At 51.0% G+C, this 17,551-nt stretch overlaps 2 protein-coding genes across 4 annotated transcripts in view; one reads left to right on the forward strand and one right to left on the reverse strand.

The window, feature by feature from the left end:
• LOC116949446 (tumor necrosis factor receptor superfamily member EDAR-like) overlaps positions 1-9,383 on the forward strand; it is a 28,578-nt gene extending 19,195 nt beyond the window's left edge. For all 3 annotated transcript variants that reach the window (XM_032966802.2, XM_032966800.2, XM_076071988.1), the window contains exons 15-18: positions 654-758; positions 5,775-5,820; positions 8,102-8,156; positions 8,352-9,383. In XM_032966802.2, the coding sequence (XP_032822693.1) occupies positions 654-758; positions 5,775-5,820; positions 8,102-8,156; positions 8,352-8,665 (520 nt within the window). In that variant the 3' untranslated portion in view covers positions 8,666-9,383. The remainder of the gene's footprint in view (positions 1-653; positions 759-5,774; positions 5,821-8,101; positions 8,157-8,351) is intronic.
• An 888-nt stretch (positions 9,384-10,271) lies between these two features.
• On the reverse strand, positions 10,272-17,435 carry NOP9 (NOP9 nucleolar protein). Its single transcript, XM_032966798.2, has 11 exons — positions 17,329-17,435; positions 16,509-16,666; positions 15,519-16,133; positions 14,871-14,984; positions 14,355-14,475; positions 13,712-13,901; positions 13,424-13,564; positions 12,852-12,968; positions 12,374-12,577; positions 11,276-11,381; positions 10,272-11,014 (listed from the first exon to the last, which is right to left on the reverse strand). The coding sequence occupies exons 2-11, from the start codon at positions 16,651-16,653 to the stop codon at positions 10,860-10,862; spliced, it is 1,908 nt and encodes a 635-aa protein (XP_032822689.2). The 5' UTR covers positions 16,654-16,666; positions 17,329-17,435; the 3' UTR covers positions 10,272-10,859.
• Between the last annotated feature and the right edge of the window lie 116 nt (positions 17,436-17,551).

The raw sequence follows: 17,551 nt of genomic DNA on the forward strand, positions 1-17,551 counted from the left end.
TGCTGGGACACAGCAGTCTCGAAGCCGCGAACCTTCGATACGAATACATGGGGGGAACGAGCAAGCGTGCTCCTGAAGCATCATGATCTGCCTCCGTTGCGGTTGTCCTGTCGGTCGCCGAGCGAGAGGGTGCACGCTTCACACTGCGTTAGAGGAGGGACTGGCGGCTGATGCAGATTTCATTGCAGACGTAACAATTATATATCACGCCACATTTCTCTATTTGTCTTTCCAGGTACATAAAAATATATATATTTACACATCCCATCGGCCACACAGCCTTCTGGGAGTGCATCTTTTCAGCTGCATTTTGATCAACACAAGCGGCATGCTGGTTTAGTTATCGCGTCACAGAGTCCACGCAGGAATAACTTGCACAGCAGCAGCGTGTGCCGTCTATGCTGTGTACATCAGTAGCTCATTGCACGTTCACCGATAATTTAATTGATAACAATCCTACAGAAATGGCCTGATATGGTACATAGCGCCCCGTCCCACAAGCCTGCACGAAGCTTTTGTGTCCTTGGCAGGAGCCATTGCACCCTCTTGAGTTTCCAGTTCGTGTCTGTGAATAACGATGAGCAGGAATGTTCATGGATTTGAATGTATAACTCTTTTTAGCCTCATGTTTTTTATTTTTATTTTCCCCTCAGTGATGAGAATCGGCAGAAGAATCCGGGCCAGGATCCCTGGATGAAGGCCGTCCCGCGCAAGGACCCGTCAGTCATCGGTTACAGGAGTGCCTCCGTGGGGCCCAGGTGAGCCCCAGGATGTCGCTGGTGGGCCTCCTCCTGAGAGGACACTCGGTGATAACTAACGGGAAGATTCCGAGCTGACCCCTTTTGGGTCATTATGAACAGAGCAGTCTCGTTTATTTCAGGCTCTGAAGACGGTTTTCACGCGGTTGCCCTTTGAGGAGCCTTTGTCGTTTGGCAAGGAGGACCAGCAGCTTGAGAAGCTTGGGCGCACCCAGCAGGAACACAAGTCTGCTTTTCACGTACCCGAAAGTCGGCCCTTTCGTAGAACTGTCTGCAAGAGTTTGGCCACCTCCGTGGCAAAAGAATGGTCCTGTTGTGGGTAGGCCCAGTGGTGTGGGTGCAGGCCCAGTGGTGTGGGTGCAGGTCCAGGAGGAGTGGTGCAGGCCCAGTGGTGTGGGTGCAGGTCCAGTGGTGTGGGTGCAGGTCCAGGAGGAGTGGTGCAGGCCCAGTGGTGTGGGTGCAGGTCCAGTGGTGTGGGTGCAGGTCCAGGAGGAGTGGTGCAGGCCCAGTGGGGTGGGTGCAGGTCCAGTGGTGTGGGTGCAGGCCCAGTGGTGTGGGTGCAGGCCCAGTGGTGTGGGTGCAGGTCCAGGAGGAGTGGTGCAGGTCCAGTGGTGTGGGTGCAGGCCCAGTGGTGTGGTGCAGGTCCAGTGGTGTGGGTGCAGGTCCAGTGGTGTGGGTGCAGGTCCAGTGGTGTGGTGCAGGCCCAGTGGTGTGGGTGCAGGTCCAGTGGTGTGGTGCAGGCCCAGTGGTGTGGTGCAGGCCCAGTGGTGTGGGTGCAGGTCCAGTGGTGTGGTGCAGGCCCAGTGGTGTGGGTGCAGGCCCAGTGGTGTGGGTGCAGGTCCAGTGGTGTGGGTGCAGGTCCAGTGGTGTGGTGCAGGCCCAGTGGTGTGGGTGCAGGTCCAGTGGTGTGGTGCAGGCCCAGTGGTGTGGGTGCAGGTCCAGTGGTGTGGGTGCAGGTCCAGTGGTGTGGTGCAGGCCTGCACCACTCCTCCTGGACCGCCGCCCGCTCCTCACGCCATCAGAGGCAGAAGTCTGAGCTGGCACTCCCCAACCTCGCGACCAATATTATCCATAATAACCGGGGGGGGGGGGGGGGGTAGTTAGATCGCGTAAATATAAATGTGTCGTTAAACCCACCACCACTCGACACAGGCACTTTAGTAAGGTTTGTCACGTAAATAAAAGGTGCCAATGAGTTACTCCTGTACTTCAGCACACCGGTGTGTTGGAGAGTAACCCTACATTTAATGCAAAGACCAGAGGAGGGTTAATACAGTCATATACATGCCAATGGATCATTCGTACATGATCGGGTCACATTGGTGACATCACCTTTACCTTATTTAAGACCGAAAGAGGAAGACTTCGTCACAATTCTAGCTAATCGCTTGAAGTTTGGTTGTAATCCAGTGCCGGATTAAGCTAGTGTGGGGCCTGTAGCATATATTATAAAGGGGCCCTAATTACAAAAAAATATTAATATTATAACACATTTTTAACTTGCACAGTAAACTAATTGTATTTTTTCATTTTCTATACAGCCAGATAATACGAAAAATTGCTAACCTCAAACACCCAGTCGTTCATAAAAGTTGAAGGCAGTAAAGTACTATAGTAATAGAGCAAGTACAGAATCGGACTCTTTGGTTCTATTCGGTAAAGTCACGTAGGTAAAAAATAAAACAAAAATCACGACGTTTCGGCCACAACACAAGCGGCCTTCATCAGGTGAAGGGATCAGGCTGCCTCGAGGACAGCGCTGGAGTGAAACACAGCCACGCTCAGACCGCGGACCTTTAAGCTGCGTGCGAGCAAATAAGGTGCCTTGACATAGGAATTAGCATAAAAATTAGCATTTGATTGGCCGACTTTAGAAAAGAGGTGGTGTACGTGCCGGTGGACTTGCCGTTTGGCGCGGGGGGGGGGGGGGGGGGAGTTTACCTATTGATGGTGTGAAAAGGGAATTTATAAGAGCTGTGAAAGTTTGGGGTACCACTACTTGAAAAATATACTGTACCATTGAAAATTAGTTTAATGTTTAGTTCGATTTAGAACATCTTTCCAATGGTTGCTTAATTGAAACCATCTTCTCGGTTGAAATTGTGTCTGTGTTTGTAGATCTGAATTGCCTCGTGAACAAATCTCTGATAAAAACCCGTGGGTTTGCAACGAACCTTGGTATCAGAGAAAATTATATCGCGATCACCCACAGCGTTGTAACAGTGATCAGCCACGGCAGAATAATTCGTTTTGCCGTGTTTCAAATCTGATTTGTGCTCGCGAATTCGGTCAGAGACATGTCGCTTTGTCTCCCCGATATAGCAATCACCGCAGGTACACCCCGGGGTACTGTAAGTCAGGAATTACATCCTTCATGGATGGGATCAGATCACCATTTTGTGTACTGTATTGAACCGGACCTGGATCTTGTTTTTGTTTAGAATTTTGGAAATCTTTTTAGTAGCGCCTGCTATATATGGTAGTGTGATGGTTTTGACCGGAGTATCAAGTGGTTGTTTCTGTATGGAGGGAGAAACAGCTTGGTGGATGGTACGGTCAGAGTATCCATTCCTTTTGAGGGCCAGGTGTACATGTTTTAATTCACTGGTTAGGTGGTGTTGGTCCGAAATCCAATGAGCCCTATGGTATAAAGTTTTGATGAGAGAATTATTTTGGGCTGGGTGGTGGTGGGAATCAGGTTTTAAGTAGGAATCTGTGTGGGTGGGTTTCCTGTAGACAGAATGCCCCAATGAGCCATCAGGTCTCCTCTCAAACAGAACATCTAAGAATGGTAGCTTGCCATCTTTCTCCACTTCCGTGGTGAATTTGATGGCGGGATGTCTGGAATTGATGTGGTGTAGGAAAAGGTTCAGAGCTGGGAGGCCATGTGGCCAAATGACGAAAGTGTCATCCACATATCTCTTCCACAGGGAAGGTCTGAGGGTGGAAGTCTGGATGGCGTCTGATTCAAATTTCTCCATGAAAATATTGGCTATCACTGGTGACAAGGGGGATCCCATGGGGGTACCCTCATTTTGTTTGTAGAAGGAGCCATTCCAAGTAAGTAGGTATTGTTGAGGCAGTGCCTAACCAGTGCAGGTGTGTCGGGGTCTAGTCCATGTTGGACCAATTTTTAATTATTTCGATGGTATCAGGTACTGGGACCTTGGTGAACAAAGAGACCACATCGAAGCTGACAAGGATATCGTCAGGGGACAGTACAACGTCTTTGGCCATAGAGACCAATTGGGCCGAGTTAAGTACTGCTGAGGCAGTCTTGCCAGTGAAAGGTAGCAAGGTATCTGACAGAAAACGGGCTAGTCTATAGGTAGGGGAGTTGATTGTGGATACGATGGGTCGTAGTGGGGTGCCTTCTTTATGAATCTTGGGAAGACCATAGCATCTAGGGGGTCTTGCAGCAGAAGGTTTTAGGGAGGGACGTTTAGTTGGGTCGATTAGGGAGGTCGAACTTGTGATGATCTTGTTGGTTTTTATCGCTAGGCTATTGGTAGGGTCATTTTTAATTTTTGAGTAACTTCCATCGTTGAGCAGATTCTGGATTTTGTTGTTGTATGATTTTTTATCCATAATTACAGTTGTACCTGCGGTGATTGCTATATCGGGGAGATGAAGCGACATGTCTCTGACCGAATTCGCGAACACAAATCAGATTTGAAACACGGCAAAACGAATTCTTCTGCCGTGGCTGATCACTGTTACAACGCTGTGGGTGATCACGATATAATTTTCTCCGATACCAAGGTTCTTTGCAAACCCACGGGTTTTTATCAGAGATTTGTTCACGAGGCAATTCAGATCTACAAACACAGACACAATTTCAACCGAGAAGATGGTTTCAAATTAATCAACCATTGGAAAGATGTTCTAAATCGAACTAAACATTAAACTAATTTCAATGGTACAGTATATTTTTCAAGTAGTGGTACCCCAAACTTTCGCAGCTCTTATAAATTCCCTTTTCACACCATCAATAGGTAAACTCCCCCCCCCCCCCGCGCCAAACGGCAAGTCCACCGGCACGTACACCAGCACGTACACCACCTCTTTTCTAAAGTCGGCCAATCAAATGGTAATTTTTATGCTAATTCCTTTGTCAAGGCACATTGTTTCCTCGCACACAGCTTAAAGGTCACGGTCTGAGCGTGGCTGTGTTTCACTCCAGCGCTGTCCTCGAGACAGCCTGATCCCTTCACCTGATGAAGCCCGCTTGTGTTGTGGCCGAAACGTCGTAATTTTTGTTGTTTTATTTTTCACCTACGTGACTTTACCGAATAGAACCAAAGAGTATGGATCCTTGCAGTCACGAAAGCTTTAAATCTAGAATACAGAACCGGAATTGATAGCTTGAAAGCATTGAGCGCGGGGCCCTTGAAAGTGCGGGGCCCGTAGCTACTACATGTGTAGCTACTACATGTGTAGCTACTACATGTGTAGCTACTACATGTGTAGCTACTACATGTGTAGCTACTACATGTGTAGCTACTACATGTGTAGCTACTACATGTGTAGCTACTACATGTGTAGCTACTACATGTGTAGCTACTACATGTGTAGCTACTACATGTGTAGCTACTACATGTGTAGCTACTACACGCGTAGCTACTACACGCATAGATACTACACGCGTAGCTACTTTTGCGACTAGGATAATCCGGCAATACATCATCCTCGAATTGTAAATGTTGTGGGTTTACTCTCCAACACTTCCCTTATGCCTTGCTGACTTCACAATGAAGACGGCCTTTTTTTTACCAACATTTCCTTATGTTCCTTCTGTAAGGGACACCCACCGTAACCTGCATCTGTGATGTAGATGGCGTGAACTTCATCCAGCAAGGACTGCAGTAGCTAATCTGTTTGAGAAGTCGCGTCGATAGGTCGTGCTCAGCACCCTTGCATCGACTTCCCAGTTTGTTCCGCCAGTGAAATGCACGCCCGGATTGCGTAGAGGACAATTCTTTGAGTTAATTCTGCTGCTGCTTTTTGTTGTTGCAGTCTACTTCCCACGGTGCCCATCAAGCCAGAGGGACCAACGAGAACTGTGAGTGTCTGGTGTGGCACCATGCCAGTGGGTACAAGATCCATGTCGTGCTATGTGCAGTGGTAGGCGACCGAAGGAAAGTTGTTTGGATGTTTGATATTCGTTTGACATTCGCAATGAAGGCACTTAGCCACACCATTCCAACTGTAATATGCAGAAAGGCAATTGTGAATGTGATACAATTTTGCTTTTTCTGTACTCATTCGAACCGGTTTCACTGGATGGATAACGCCACCTGGATGGCTGGCTGCCGGAACGTCTGCTCCAATATTGCCGTTCTGTTGTTGAAATGTTTTGCTCACATTTACAGTGAGGGAAAAAAGTATTTGATCCCCTGCTGATTTTGTACGTTTGCCCACTGACACAGAAATGATCAGTCTATAATTTTAATGGTAGGTTTATTTGAACAGTGAGAGACAGAATAACAACAATATCCAGAAAAACGCATGTCAAAAATGTTATAAATTGATTTGCATTTTAATGAGGGAAATAAGTATTTGACCCCTCTGCAAAACATGACTTAGTACTTGGTGGCAAAACCCTTGTTGGCAATCACAGAGGTCAGACGTTTCTTGTAGTTGGCCACCAGGTTTGCACACATCTCAGGAGGGATTTTGTCCCACTCCTATTTGCAGATCTTCTCCAAGTCATTAAGGTTTCGAGGCTGACGTTTGGCTACTCGAACCTTCAGCTCCCTCCACAGATTTTCTATGGGATTAAGGTCTGGAAACTGGCTAGGTCACTCCAGGACCTTAATGTGCTTCTTCTTGAGCCACTCCATTGTTGCCTTGGCTGTGTGTTTTGGGTCATTGTCATGCTGGAATACCCATCCACGACCCATTTTCAATGCCCTGGCTGAGGGAAGGAGGTTCTCACCCAAGATTTGACGGTACATGGCCCCGTCCATCGTCCCTTTGATGCGGTGAAGTTGTCCTGTCCCCTTAGCAGAAAAACACCCCCAAAGCATGTTTCCACCTCCATGTTTGGCGGTGGGGATGGTGTTCTTGGGGTCATAGGCAGCATTCCTCCTCCTCCAAACACGGCGAATTGAGTTGATGCCAAAGAGCTCCATTTTGGTCTCATCTGACCACAATACTTTCACCCAGTTGTCCTCTGAATCATTCAGATGTTCATTGGCAAACTTCAGACGGGCATGTATATGTGCTTTCTTGAGCAGGGGGACCTTGCGGGCGCTGCAGGATTTCAGTCCTTCACGGCGTAGTGTGTTACCAATTGTTTTCTTGGTGACTATGGTCCCAGCTGCCTTGAGATCATTGACAAGATCCTCCCGTGTAGTTCTGGGCTGATTCCTCACCGTTCTCATGATCATTGCAACTCCACGAGGTGAGATCTTGCATGGAGCCCCAGGCCGAGGGAGATTGACAGTTTTGTGTTTCTTCCATTTGCGAATAATCGCACCAACTGTTGTCACCTTCTCACCAAGCTGCTTGGCAATGGTCTTGTAGCCCATTCCAGCCTTGTGTAGGTCTACAATCTTGTCCCTGACATCCTTGGAGAGCTCTTTGGTCTTGGCCATGGTGGAGAGTTTGAGCACTCCCTTTAAGAGTGTGCTCCTAATCTCAGCTCGTTACCTGTATAATAGACACCTGGGAGCCAGAAATCTTTCTGATTGAGAGGGGGTCAAATACTTATTTCCCTCATTAAAATGCAAATCAATTTCTATCATTTTTGACATCCGTTTTTCTGGATTTTTTTGCTGTTATTCTGTCTCTCACTGTTCAAATAAACCTACCATTAAAATTATAGACTGATCATTCTTTGTCAGTGGGCAAACGTACAAAATCAGCAGGGGATCAAGTACTTTTTTCCTTCACTGTACATTGTCTTACTTTCAGATTCTATTTTCTAGCCTTTTTCCTTTATTATGCTTAGCTTGTAACATTCCCCTTTTTTGTTTAGGATACAGCCACTGCTTTTGAGAATGGGAATCTGGTGGTCTGCAGTGGCTCGCAAATGCAACTGGGTCACATGGGACATCTGGGTGTTGGCAAAATGTTCAGGCAGAGATGTTGATCGTGCCACGTGAACGGATTTGTGAGATGTAATGTTTTGTAGGCAAGGTGCTCTACGATAGCTTTGAAATGTTGAGGTGGCGTTTTTTTTCTGGAACGTTTGAGACAATGCTACAGATTGTAGACTTTAAGCCATTCTATCTGCTGCACATTTACAGAGCCTCACTATTGTCCTTAGACTTGGTCGTTGCAGTTGCTGGACACGGAATGTTTTTATTAAGGAAACTTTGTTTACCGCTATCTTTCAGAGATTGATTGAGCGTGTAGAAGACCTATACAGACGTGCCCTAAAGAAAACTAAAGGTGAGTTCTGGTATGCCCCCGTCGTGGCCGTGTTTTGGACTAGTTTCCACGAACGCGCAGGCCCCATCACCACCCGCTCGTGTGGAGGAGCTGCCCCGAACTGCAAGCCTGCGGACCACGCTCCTGCACCAGGCCCGCGTGGCGCGGCAGTAACGTCAGGCGTGTGCGGCTTGCCCCCTGTGGACACGTGTACAGACATGGCCATCGATTCGCTCGACTTCAGGCTGAGGGAGAGGCTCACGCTCAAGCTCAACTCCTCCCTCAACGCCAGCAGCGGAGGCAGCCAGCAGAACCTGCTGTCCAAGCTGGCGCACCGCCTGGGCATCACGAGCGATGAGGCGCTGCTGCTGGGCAATGCGGAGGAGCTGCTGCGCGTGGCGAGCACGCGCGCTGCCAGCGTGCCAAGCCTGCTAGAGGCGCTGTACGACGTCAAGCACTACGACGTCCTAAACCTCCTGTGCGAGGGGCTCCTCTCGCCTTACGAAGGGCACCACCTAAGTTACGTTTGAGTTACCAGATTCACTGAATTGATCAAAGCTTCCAGTAAGCCAAGTCACCACAAACTACGACGGTGCAACTTCATGAGGAACGACTCCATTCTCATTAAGTTGCACTTCCCTATTCTCCCATTACAAGATGCACCCCAGAACCTGTGCCTGGCATCAATACATTTACAATATGGTTCCACACACGTAACGTTTGCTTTAAAATAGAGGATAAAGTGTACCTCGTAATTCAGAAAATATGGAAATTATTTCGACTTTTATAGAAATTCCGAGGATGAGAAACTTATCGGCAGCCAATCCCGAGCCAGGGGAGTGGCAAGGAAGGCGCCATGGGCGTCACGAGGGCCCCACGGCTGGACAAGCCGTGGGGCCCTGCTTGGTGCAGGCTCCAGAATTGGGTTTAACAGAAGCACGCTGGCCAAAATGGTGTGCTGCCGAGATCATGAACAGTGTGCCATTGCAAATGTTATACACATTAAATTTTACTGTTCTTGCACTGAAACGCAGCGAAGGCATGTAATGTTAAATTAGAATTCAGTATATGGCAACATTTGTTTTTATTACATTATCCTTGTGTTTGCAAGGTTTACATGAGAATAGGATTTTCTGGGTTGAACGAACGTTTGTGGATGTGAAATTTTATATAAAAATGACAACTTGAATTTATATTGGTTGAATTTATATCGCGTAACTGAGAAATAAAGCACGCAATACCATCAGACCTTGGAAGCTAAGCTGGTATGAGCCTGGATAGCGCTAGCATGGGCGGCAAGCGTGAACAAAAATGGGATGTGGGTGCCGTGGTCATTCGAGGGCGGTGCAGCCAACCCATCGATCTCTCGCTCCCCTGCCACCACTCCAGGCCCACCAGCGTGGGGAGGAGCGGTTGAAACAACCTTCGCGACCCGTACGGTGTGGGGGGAAGCCCTGATCCAGCAATGGATTGACAACACGAGATGGGCACATTGCGCAGCGCCGTGACCGAGAAGCCGTCTCAACTGCTGTCTTACGGCAGCAGCGCCTGCGACGGCACAGGAGCTGGCCTGGTCTGTGCAAACCGAGATGTGTGGAAACAAAATAATCGTATCCATGGCAGAAAACAGATCAGCCCAATTAAAGAGGTCACTCATGACATTTATAACGAGGACAAAATTTCGCGGTGCAGATACTTTAACAAAATAATTGAATCAGTTTTCATTGGTGCTGTATGGTCGTTTCAGCATGATTTGGGTGGTGACCCAGGTTCACTACTCCACCATCCAAAGCTCAAAGGTTGTATTGGTGTTCTGGTGATGCCTGACCACATCGCACGGGACAGGATTTCACAGGGTTGGAGGTGAGGCTCTGGTTTACCGCGCTCGTGCCTGGGAAAGCAGGAGTGCAGAGCTGCATTTGGTCCTTCCACCTCATACATCCATCGTGGCCAAGTGGGTGAAGTGAAATTGGGGCTTTGTTTGAATATGCATCGTACAGTATATTCGCGGTCATGTCAATGTATACGGTGATTTTGAGGTCATAAATAATGAAAACTTTTGTTTATTTTAGTGTAATTATTTTGGAGATCAACTAAATCTGGGATCGTTATGACTAAATAACAACACTTGCAATACGGCATTGAAGTATAGTTTAATGGCCTTAAAAAAGTGTGGCTGTGTAATAATAACAAATCCGATTTACGAGTACAAAATTCACACGCGTCGCTAACAAAAGTCAGGCATATATTCTCGCAGAAAACGTAACCCACTAAAAATACTTGCCAAAACTGAGCGAGGTTTATTTAACAGCACGGAGCAGCGTGTATTCACTCGGCACATGAGTGTCACCAAGCGTGAATGAGAGCACTGGCTCGCACGCGTGTTTCCCGAGGCGGTGAGAATTACATAAATGCCACATTCCCATGGTGGGACATCTGTGAAAAAGAGCTTCATAGCTCATCGGATTTCTCCAGGATAAATAAGGATTCTGATATATTTAATTTCTTGGCTTCCCTGCACCACATTGTTTATATTTGCCAGGCAGTCCCCGATATATGGACCCTGATGACTGGGACCACGACAACGACGATGGTGATGATGGAGTATAGCGTTGGTCCTCCTGGGCTTCATGACCAAGGGTCATTGTATGTATGTTGAACTTCTTTCCCACCGTACGGAGGTGCGGGGGAAGGACAACAAGCATGCTGGTGGCCCCATGGCCATTACTCAAGTATCTCAGACAGGGCCTTGCGTTTCTTCTCTTGAGATGCCTGGTGTTGCTTCCATTCCTCCGGCCGCCGAACAAAATTCTCCAGACACAGGTTCCGGACCACGAAGCGGCCGATGGGGTCACGGCGCAGATCAGTCCAGCATGCGGCTGAACACCACAGAGACACACAAACCCCACAGAAATTCACAGGTCCCATATACATATACAGACACCCCACACAGACCCCAGAGACACACAGGCCCCACAGAGACTCAGAGATCCAAAACAGACACAGACCCCACAGACACAATCCCATTGAGACAGACCCCAGAAAAACATTGATAGCATGGGACCCCAGAGATGCACAAATGCACCGTGTACAGGTGAGTGGCGTGTACAGGTGAGCTGTGTATACTAGTGTCAACCCACCCAGTTCCTGCGCCACCTCCTCCCGCTGCTTGACTCCGCTCTTTGCCCACAGTCTGTCGAGCACCCGGCTTCCATGTTTATTCGTGGCCAAGGTGCGGAGCTGGTCCTGTGGAGGCACCGACACGGAGCGCGCATGTCCAAAAACGTTCGCCGCCTCCATCCGCCCCTCGCTCACCTTGGCGGCGGCTTCACGTTGATGCACTCTGTACTGCATTCCCCCGCACGCTTCTTCTCTGGGCTAATAACGAACGCTGGAGGTTGTCGATCGACAAGACCACACCGAGCCGGCCGAGACTTTATCGTTTTGTCGCCACCTGAAATACGAGCTTGTGACGCTGCACAGTGCTTGGTTAATTAAAAAAAGCAACTTAAACAGGTGGGGCTGTTATTTTCATATTTTTAACGCATTGTGAATCCAATATTTGTTTTTGTGAAAAGAAAACTGCCAATTAACTTCCTCAATTTGAGCTCCTGGCTACAAGGCAGCTTGCCACCTTGGGGTCTCTCCCTGCTGCACACCAGGCCCTGTATTATCTACCACGGCGTAGATCGCACTGGGAATTGCGACAAAGGTGGGGTTAGAGGGCTCCACTGGTGAGCTGAGCAAGAGGACTCCAGGTACACACACTTGGCGAGTCTCCCGGGACTGTGCGTTGCTATGGGTTAGAGTTCAGATTTGGTGTGGATACATGGGGATTCTCTGCACCTCACCAGTGTTGGTGATGTGCACATGGAGAGCAGATGGACCCCAGTGGGGTCATTAGAGACATTACGGCAGCGCACTCGAGTGATCAGCTTACACTCGCAACGGTCACTTCTCATCAAGGAAGCTTCAGCTCCGTGCTGGACAACCCAGGACGCACAGGCCAGGTGGACGCCATCGGTTCATGAGGTATGCACTCTATCTGTAACAGTTGCAGATGTGGTGCGAGTTTTAATTAGAGATTCAAATAAGCTGATACTGGAGGCACATGTCAGTGCGTCTGGCAGACTGTTCTACGTTGAAGCAGCTCTGTCTGTGAGTGAGAGTGTCCATTCAGGCTGTCGCTCTAGGGGCAGTCAAACTTTTATGATTTTGCGACCGAACAGCGTGGTTACCTTGAGCTGCTGCAGTAGCTTGCCCTTGTGCTTGCGCGACACGGTGCCACTGCCCATGAATGCGTCGATCACGTGGCTTCCCGCGGCACAGCAGCAGAGCGCAGAGAGCTGGGCGGACGGCAGGCTAAGGAGGCTGCTCGAGACGAGCGCCGGCTCCGAGAAGCCCAGCAGGACCTGCAGCAACACCGAGCCGTGGTAGTTCACCTGCGCACCACAAACGATGGGGGGAGGGGGGGAGGTACAGGACTGACAGGCCAAGCGTTGTCTCCGAGCGCCCGTTAAGGATGCCATGCCCCCAATCACGAAGGCAAGGTACGGTGGGTGGCATCGTGCAACCTCACGATAGAGAGCCGAGTTCTCAGATCACGGCACAGCCTAGGTGTGAATGTGGGCTCCGGTAGACGCTGCGCAGCCAATCAATCCCGTCGTTACGGCACAGGACGCGGCACGCCGTGATTATGCGGCGATGAGAACGCACCTCGAAGGACTCTGGCTGCTCAGTGCCACTCTCTCCATAGAGCATGTCCCACGTGAGGAGGCAGGCAAAGGGCAGCGCACAGCTCTTCCTCCGCGACTTCTCCGCACAGTGGAAAGCCTGCAGATCATGGCGCACACACACAGGTATAAAATCAGAATCTTTATTTACTTATCCTGGCGATATCCAATAAGCTATGAAGTTTTTTTGTTTATAGATGTCCAGTAGAGGCTGGTCAGCAAGTTACAACAAACAACGATAGGAGCGCAAAGTAGAGAAAAGGTAAGTCACAAAAAAATATTAGTACAAATTCCATAAGTACATCAATTCCTCCCGATTATTCAATAATAAATGCAAGTTTAGGAAAAGCAGCAAAACATTTGGGGAAGGCACAGTGCCGATGTTTACACACCGCACCACGAGAATGTGACACGAGCCCGTGCGTGTGCATGCGTGCTTGTGCGTGCGTGCGTGTGCGTGCGTGCGTGTGCGTGCGTGCGTGTGCGTGCGTGTGCGTGCGTGTGCATGCGTGCGTGTGCATGCGTGCGTGCGTTTGGGGCTCGTGCAGGGCGCACCACGAGCAGCTGCTGTAGACACTCCTTCTGCAGCACGCCGAGTCTCCCGGCGGCCTGCGCGAGTCGCGTCACCACGCCCATGTGGCCCTCGGCCATGATCTCCTCCACGGCCGGCACCAGCTCGGAACACAGCCGGGGAAACTGCAGCGGAGACAGCGAGCACAGGAGCAAAGCACAGGAGAGAGGTGATGACGGCAGTGCAGGAGACCGGAGGAATCGGCGAGACCGACCGCGCTTCGAAGGTCACGCCGGCGTCGTGGGCCGCGTGCGGGCAGCACGATCGCGTACCAGCTTCTCGCTGCAACACTGCAGCAGCCGTTGCACCACAAAGTTGCCCAGGGGGTGTAGCGCAAGCGGCAGCAGATTCCCCTGCAGCGTCTCCTTGTGCAGCCGGCGCAGGAGTTTGGGGTTTCCCACCTCGACGATGCGCTCCAGCACACGACTTCCAACGCGATCCTTCATGAGTGTCAACACGGAGCTGAGACACACACGCACACCCACACAGGTGATCCTTCACTACCACGGAGCCAATGCTCCTTGTAATAGATGGAGGCAGCTATTGGAAAGTGCAAAGAGCTAAACAGTGGCAGGCTGCTCGTGTCTTTGCATCACAGCTTCCAGAATCGAATCGGGGAATGGAAACCTGAACGAGCGACAGTTTGGAATTGCTTATAAATACAATCACTGCAATGATTCTATCGTTGTGTGAGATGACACAACCACAAAATGCGTGAATTTCATCACAAACATGCGAATCTGCTGCAGTCCACTCTCTAGGAAACCAGACTGCTCTTCCTGTACCAACGTGCGTCACTTGGGATACGATTAAAAACCCCAACGCGATGCGCCCAACTTGCGGAAACAGATGCAGCGACTCTTTGCAAGATCCGACGTCGTGTCGGGCGGCGGCGGCGCCGTGGGTGGCACTCACCTGGGCGTGAGGCCGTCCAGGAGGGACGTGCAGAGCCTGCGCCCCAGCTTGGGATCGCTGGCGTGGAGCACCAACAGCGCCGTCTGCAGCACCAGCGCCGGCGCCTCCTCGTGGATGCACGCTAAGGTGGGAACACCGCACATGCACAAGCAGGGCAAACGCTTGTTTATGAGGGTTCCCACCATTTCTACTGCAGACCAAACCAGAACAAATCTCTTTTAAGTCAGCCTCGGGCTATAAGAGATGTGTAGTAAACTGTAATGAAGTTCAACACGATGCCACCGGATCTCCAAACAAATCAATTCCTGCCGCCCGCACACAGATGCTAATTCCGGACTGTCCGGGTGGAACCTGGGTCAAACCCTCGTTGAGAGGGATATAGGAGATGTTTTTAATTCAGTGTTGTCCTTGAAATACCGGTCCATTTAAGTGGTGGGTTGCCCTGTTATATCCACTTTGTTAACAAAACGTATCTGTGTGCACGTGTCGATTCGTTAGTGGAGAGCATGGTCTCACCAAGGAGGTTGGGGAGGAGGCCCTGGGTGATGAGCGAGCGCAGCGCCGGGCGGAAACTCAGAGGAACCGGGAAGAGCACGGGCGCTGCATCTGGCTGAGACCCACGGCCCTCGCCTGCACAAAAAGCACCCGGCACGCGAGTCACTCGGCAGCAGCACACACCCAGCACGTGCATGTACACACGCACACCACAGCTCTTATGCCAGGTAAGGTGCACCTTGAGACTATCACATGCAGTGTGGAAGGCTCGCTGGCAGGTCGTTGGATAGACTCAGATGACCGAATGAGATGACTGGCAGATGCACCACCTGCGCTCCCCACTGTGCCAACTTTCTGGGTTTTAGCCCCCCAGCACTCCGCTCGCTGTTGCGAGCGCCACTTATTTGCCCTCAGCTGTTGCTGGAAAGCGACTGCCTCAAACTGCCCAGTAGCGTCCTTGTGTTGTTAACGAGCACCTATTAAGGCTGGCAACGCCGGACAAGCGGGTGGGTGGCCAGTAATTCGTCCAGGCGTCTTTCTCCACAGTTATGATGTTTAAACACTGCAACAAATACTAATTTAAGGCTGAGTTGATCTTATGGAGGCCCAGGACCAGTTCAAACATTCATCACTGATGTTGGCTGTGAGCAGGAACACACACACACACACCCCGCAGCGTGGTGACGCCACTGGCCGCCGTGTGCTTGACCCCGGCGGCCGCGCTTCGCAGCGCGACGCCGCCCAGCACCTGCAGCAGGGAGCGCAGCACGTGGCTGCCTCGCACGTCGCGCGCGCACTGCATGAAGCGCCCGCCCTGCGGCTTCTCCTCCTCCTCCAGCCCAGCGGTGCCACCCGCCGGCCCCTCCTCCTCCTCATCCTCGTCCTGACCCAGCGCCTCGGCGATGCCCACCACCTCCTCGTGCAACCGAACCACGTCGCCGTCCCCCTGCTCGTCGCCGTCCCCCTGCTCGTCGCCGTCCCGCGCGGCACCGACTCGCTGGCGCTTGCGCGGCGGCGGCTGCTGCCGAGCGTCGCCACCCGGCTCGGACGCGGGGGCCTGCGCGAGGCGCGAGCACTGCGTGAGCGCCGTCTGCAGGACGTGCGCGGCCGAGCGGTGCGTGCAGGCGGAGAGCAGCGCGGCGCGCAGGGCGGCCAGCACGCGGCCCGCGGCGCCCGCGTCCGCGCTCTCGAGCAGCCGCTCCAGCAAGGGGCCCAGCACGGGGTCCATGGCCACGGGCAGCTCGTGGCCACGCAGCTCCGTCAGGACGTTCTCCACGAAGAGGACTGCTCACACGTGCACACAACGCAGCGTGCAACTTAGATTTTAAAAAAAGTTTAGTTTTATTTGTATATATTTTTCAAATTGTTTATCGGTTCCTATACTTTGCACTCCTATCGTGTTTTGTATTGTTTGTTGTTGTAACGTTCTGGCCTGCCCTGGAGATTTGTGAAAAGCGCTTTATAGCTCACGGGAATCCTCCAGTATAAATAAATATTCAGATCCTTGTAGAACGTAGCGGTTGTCTACAGAGCGCAGCACAAATAACTCGGCGCATAGGGGCACGGAACGTTGGCCGACACGCATCACCAGAAAGCACGGTGCACCACAGGAGAGCGATTCGAGTGGATGATGCACGATGGCCGTGGGACGCAGCCCACCCTGCTCGTCGGCGCCGGGGAAGCCCTGCTGCAGCGTCTCGCTGGCGCGCCTCAGGTAGGCGCCCAGGTCCGCGGGCACGGCCGGGCGGCTGGGACGCGGCGCGGCGCCCGCTCCTGCAGCAGCAGCAGGGTCAGCAGCTGCCATTCTCACACGCGCCCTGCACACACACACAGAACATGGCTGTGGTCAGTGTAAGCCGAGTGTGGTGAGATAAATGTTCGTGTGGTATGAATGGGCCGAGTTTGATCAATGCGGTGAGGTGAGTGTAAGGTGAGTGTGGTGTGAGTGTGGTGAGGAGTGTAAGGTGAGTGTGGTGGTGAGTGTAAGGTGAGGAGTGTAAGGTGAGTGTAAGGTGAGTGTGGTGGTGAGGGTGGTGAGGGGTATAAGGTGAGCGTGGTGGTGAGTGTAAGGTGAGTGTGGTGGTGAGTGTAAGATGAGTGTGGTGGTGAGTGTGGTGGTGAGTGTAAGGTGAGTGTGGTGGTGAATGTGGTGGTGAGTGTAAGGTGAGTGTGGTGGTGAATATGGTGAGTATAAGGTGAGTGTGAAGGTGAGTGTGGTAGTGAGTGTGGTGGTGAATATGGTGAGTATAAGGTGAGTGTAAGGTGAGTGTGGTGGTGAGTGTAAGGTGAGTGTGGTGGTGAATGTGGTGGTGAGTGTGGTGGTGAATGTGGTGGTGAGTGTAAGGTGAGTGTGGTGGTGAATGTGGTGGTGAGTGTAAGGTGAGTGTGGTGGTGAATATGGTGAGTATAAGGTGAGTGTAAGGTGAGTGTGGTGGTGAATATAAGGTGAGGAGAGTGTTCGGCTCTGTCCCGCACTCACGCTCGGCTCCTCGTGTCTGCACCGTGAGCAGCGCCGTTCGGGTCAGGGGTCGCGCTGTGCCCCGGATGTAGTGATGACGTCACCTCGCAGGTTGTGTAAATTTACAGCGCGGTATAAAATCACTTTTTTCAGAATAATTTCACTTCATTAACAAGGAACAACATAAAACAAAAACTTTTCTCCACAAAAAACATTGACCAAACAGAAATATTGAATTCACACC

The sequence above is a fragment of the Petromyzon marinus genome, chromosome 36 (assembly GCF_048934315.1).
Source record: "Petromyzon marinus isolate PM22_M1 ecotype Great Lakes invasive population chromosome 36, UKy_Petmar_22M1.pri1.0, whole genome shotgun sequence".
Lineage (NCBI taxonomy): Eukaryota > Metazoa > Chordata > Hyperoartia > Petromyzontiformes > Petromyzontidae > Petromyzon > Petromyzon marinus.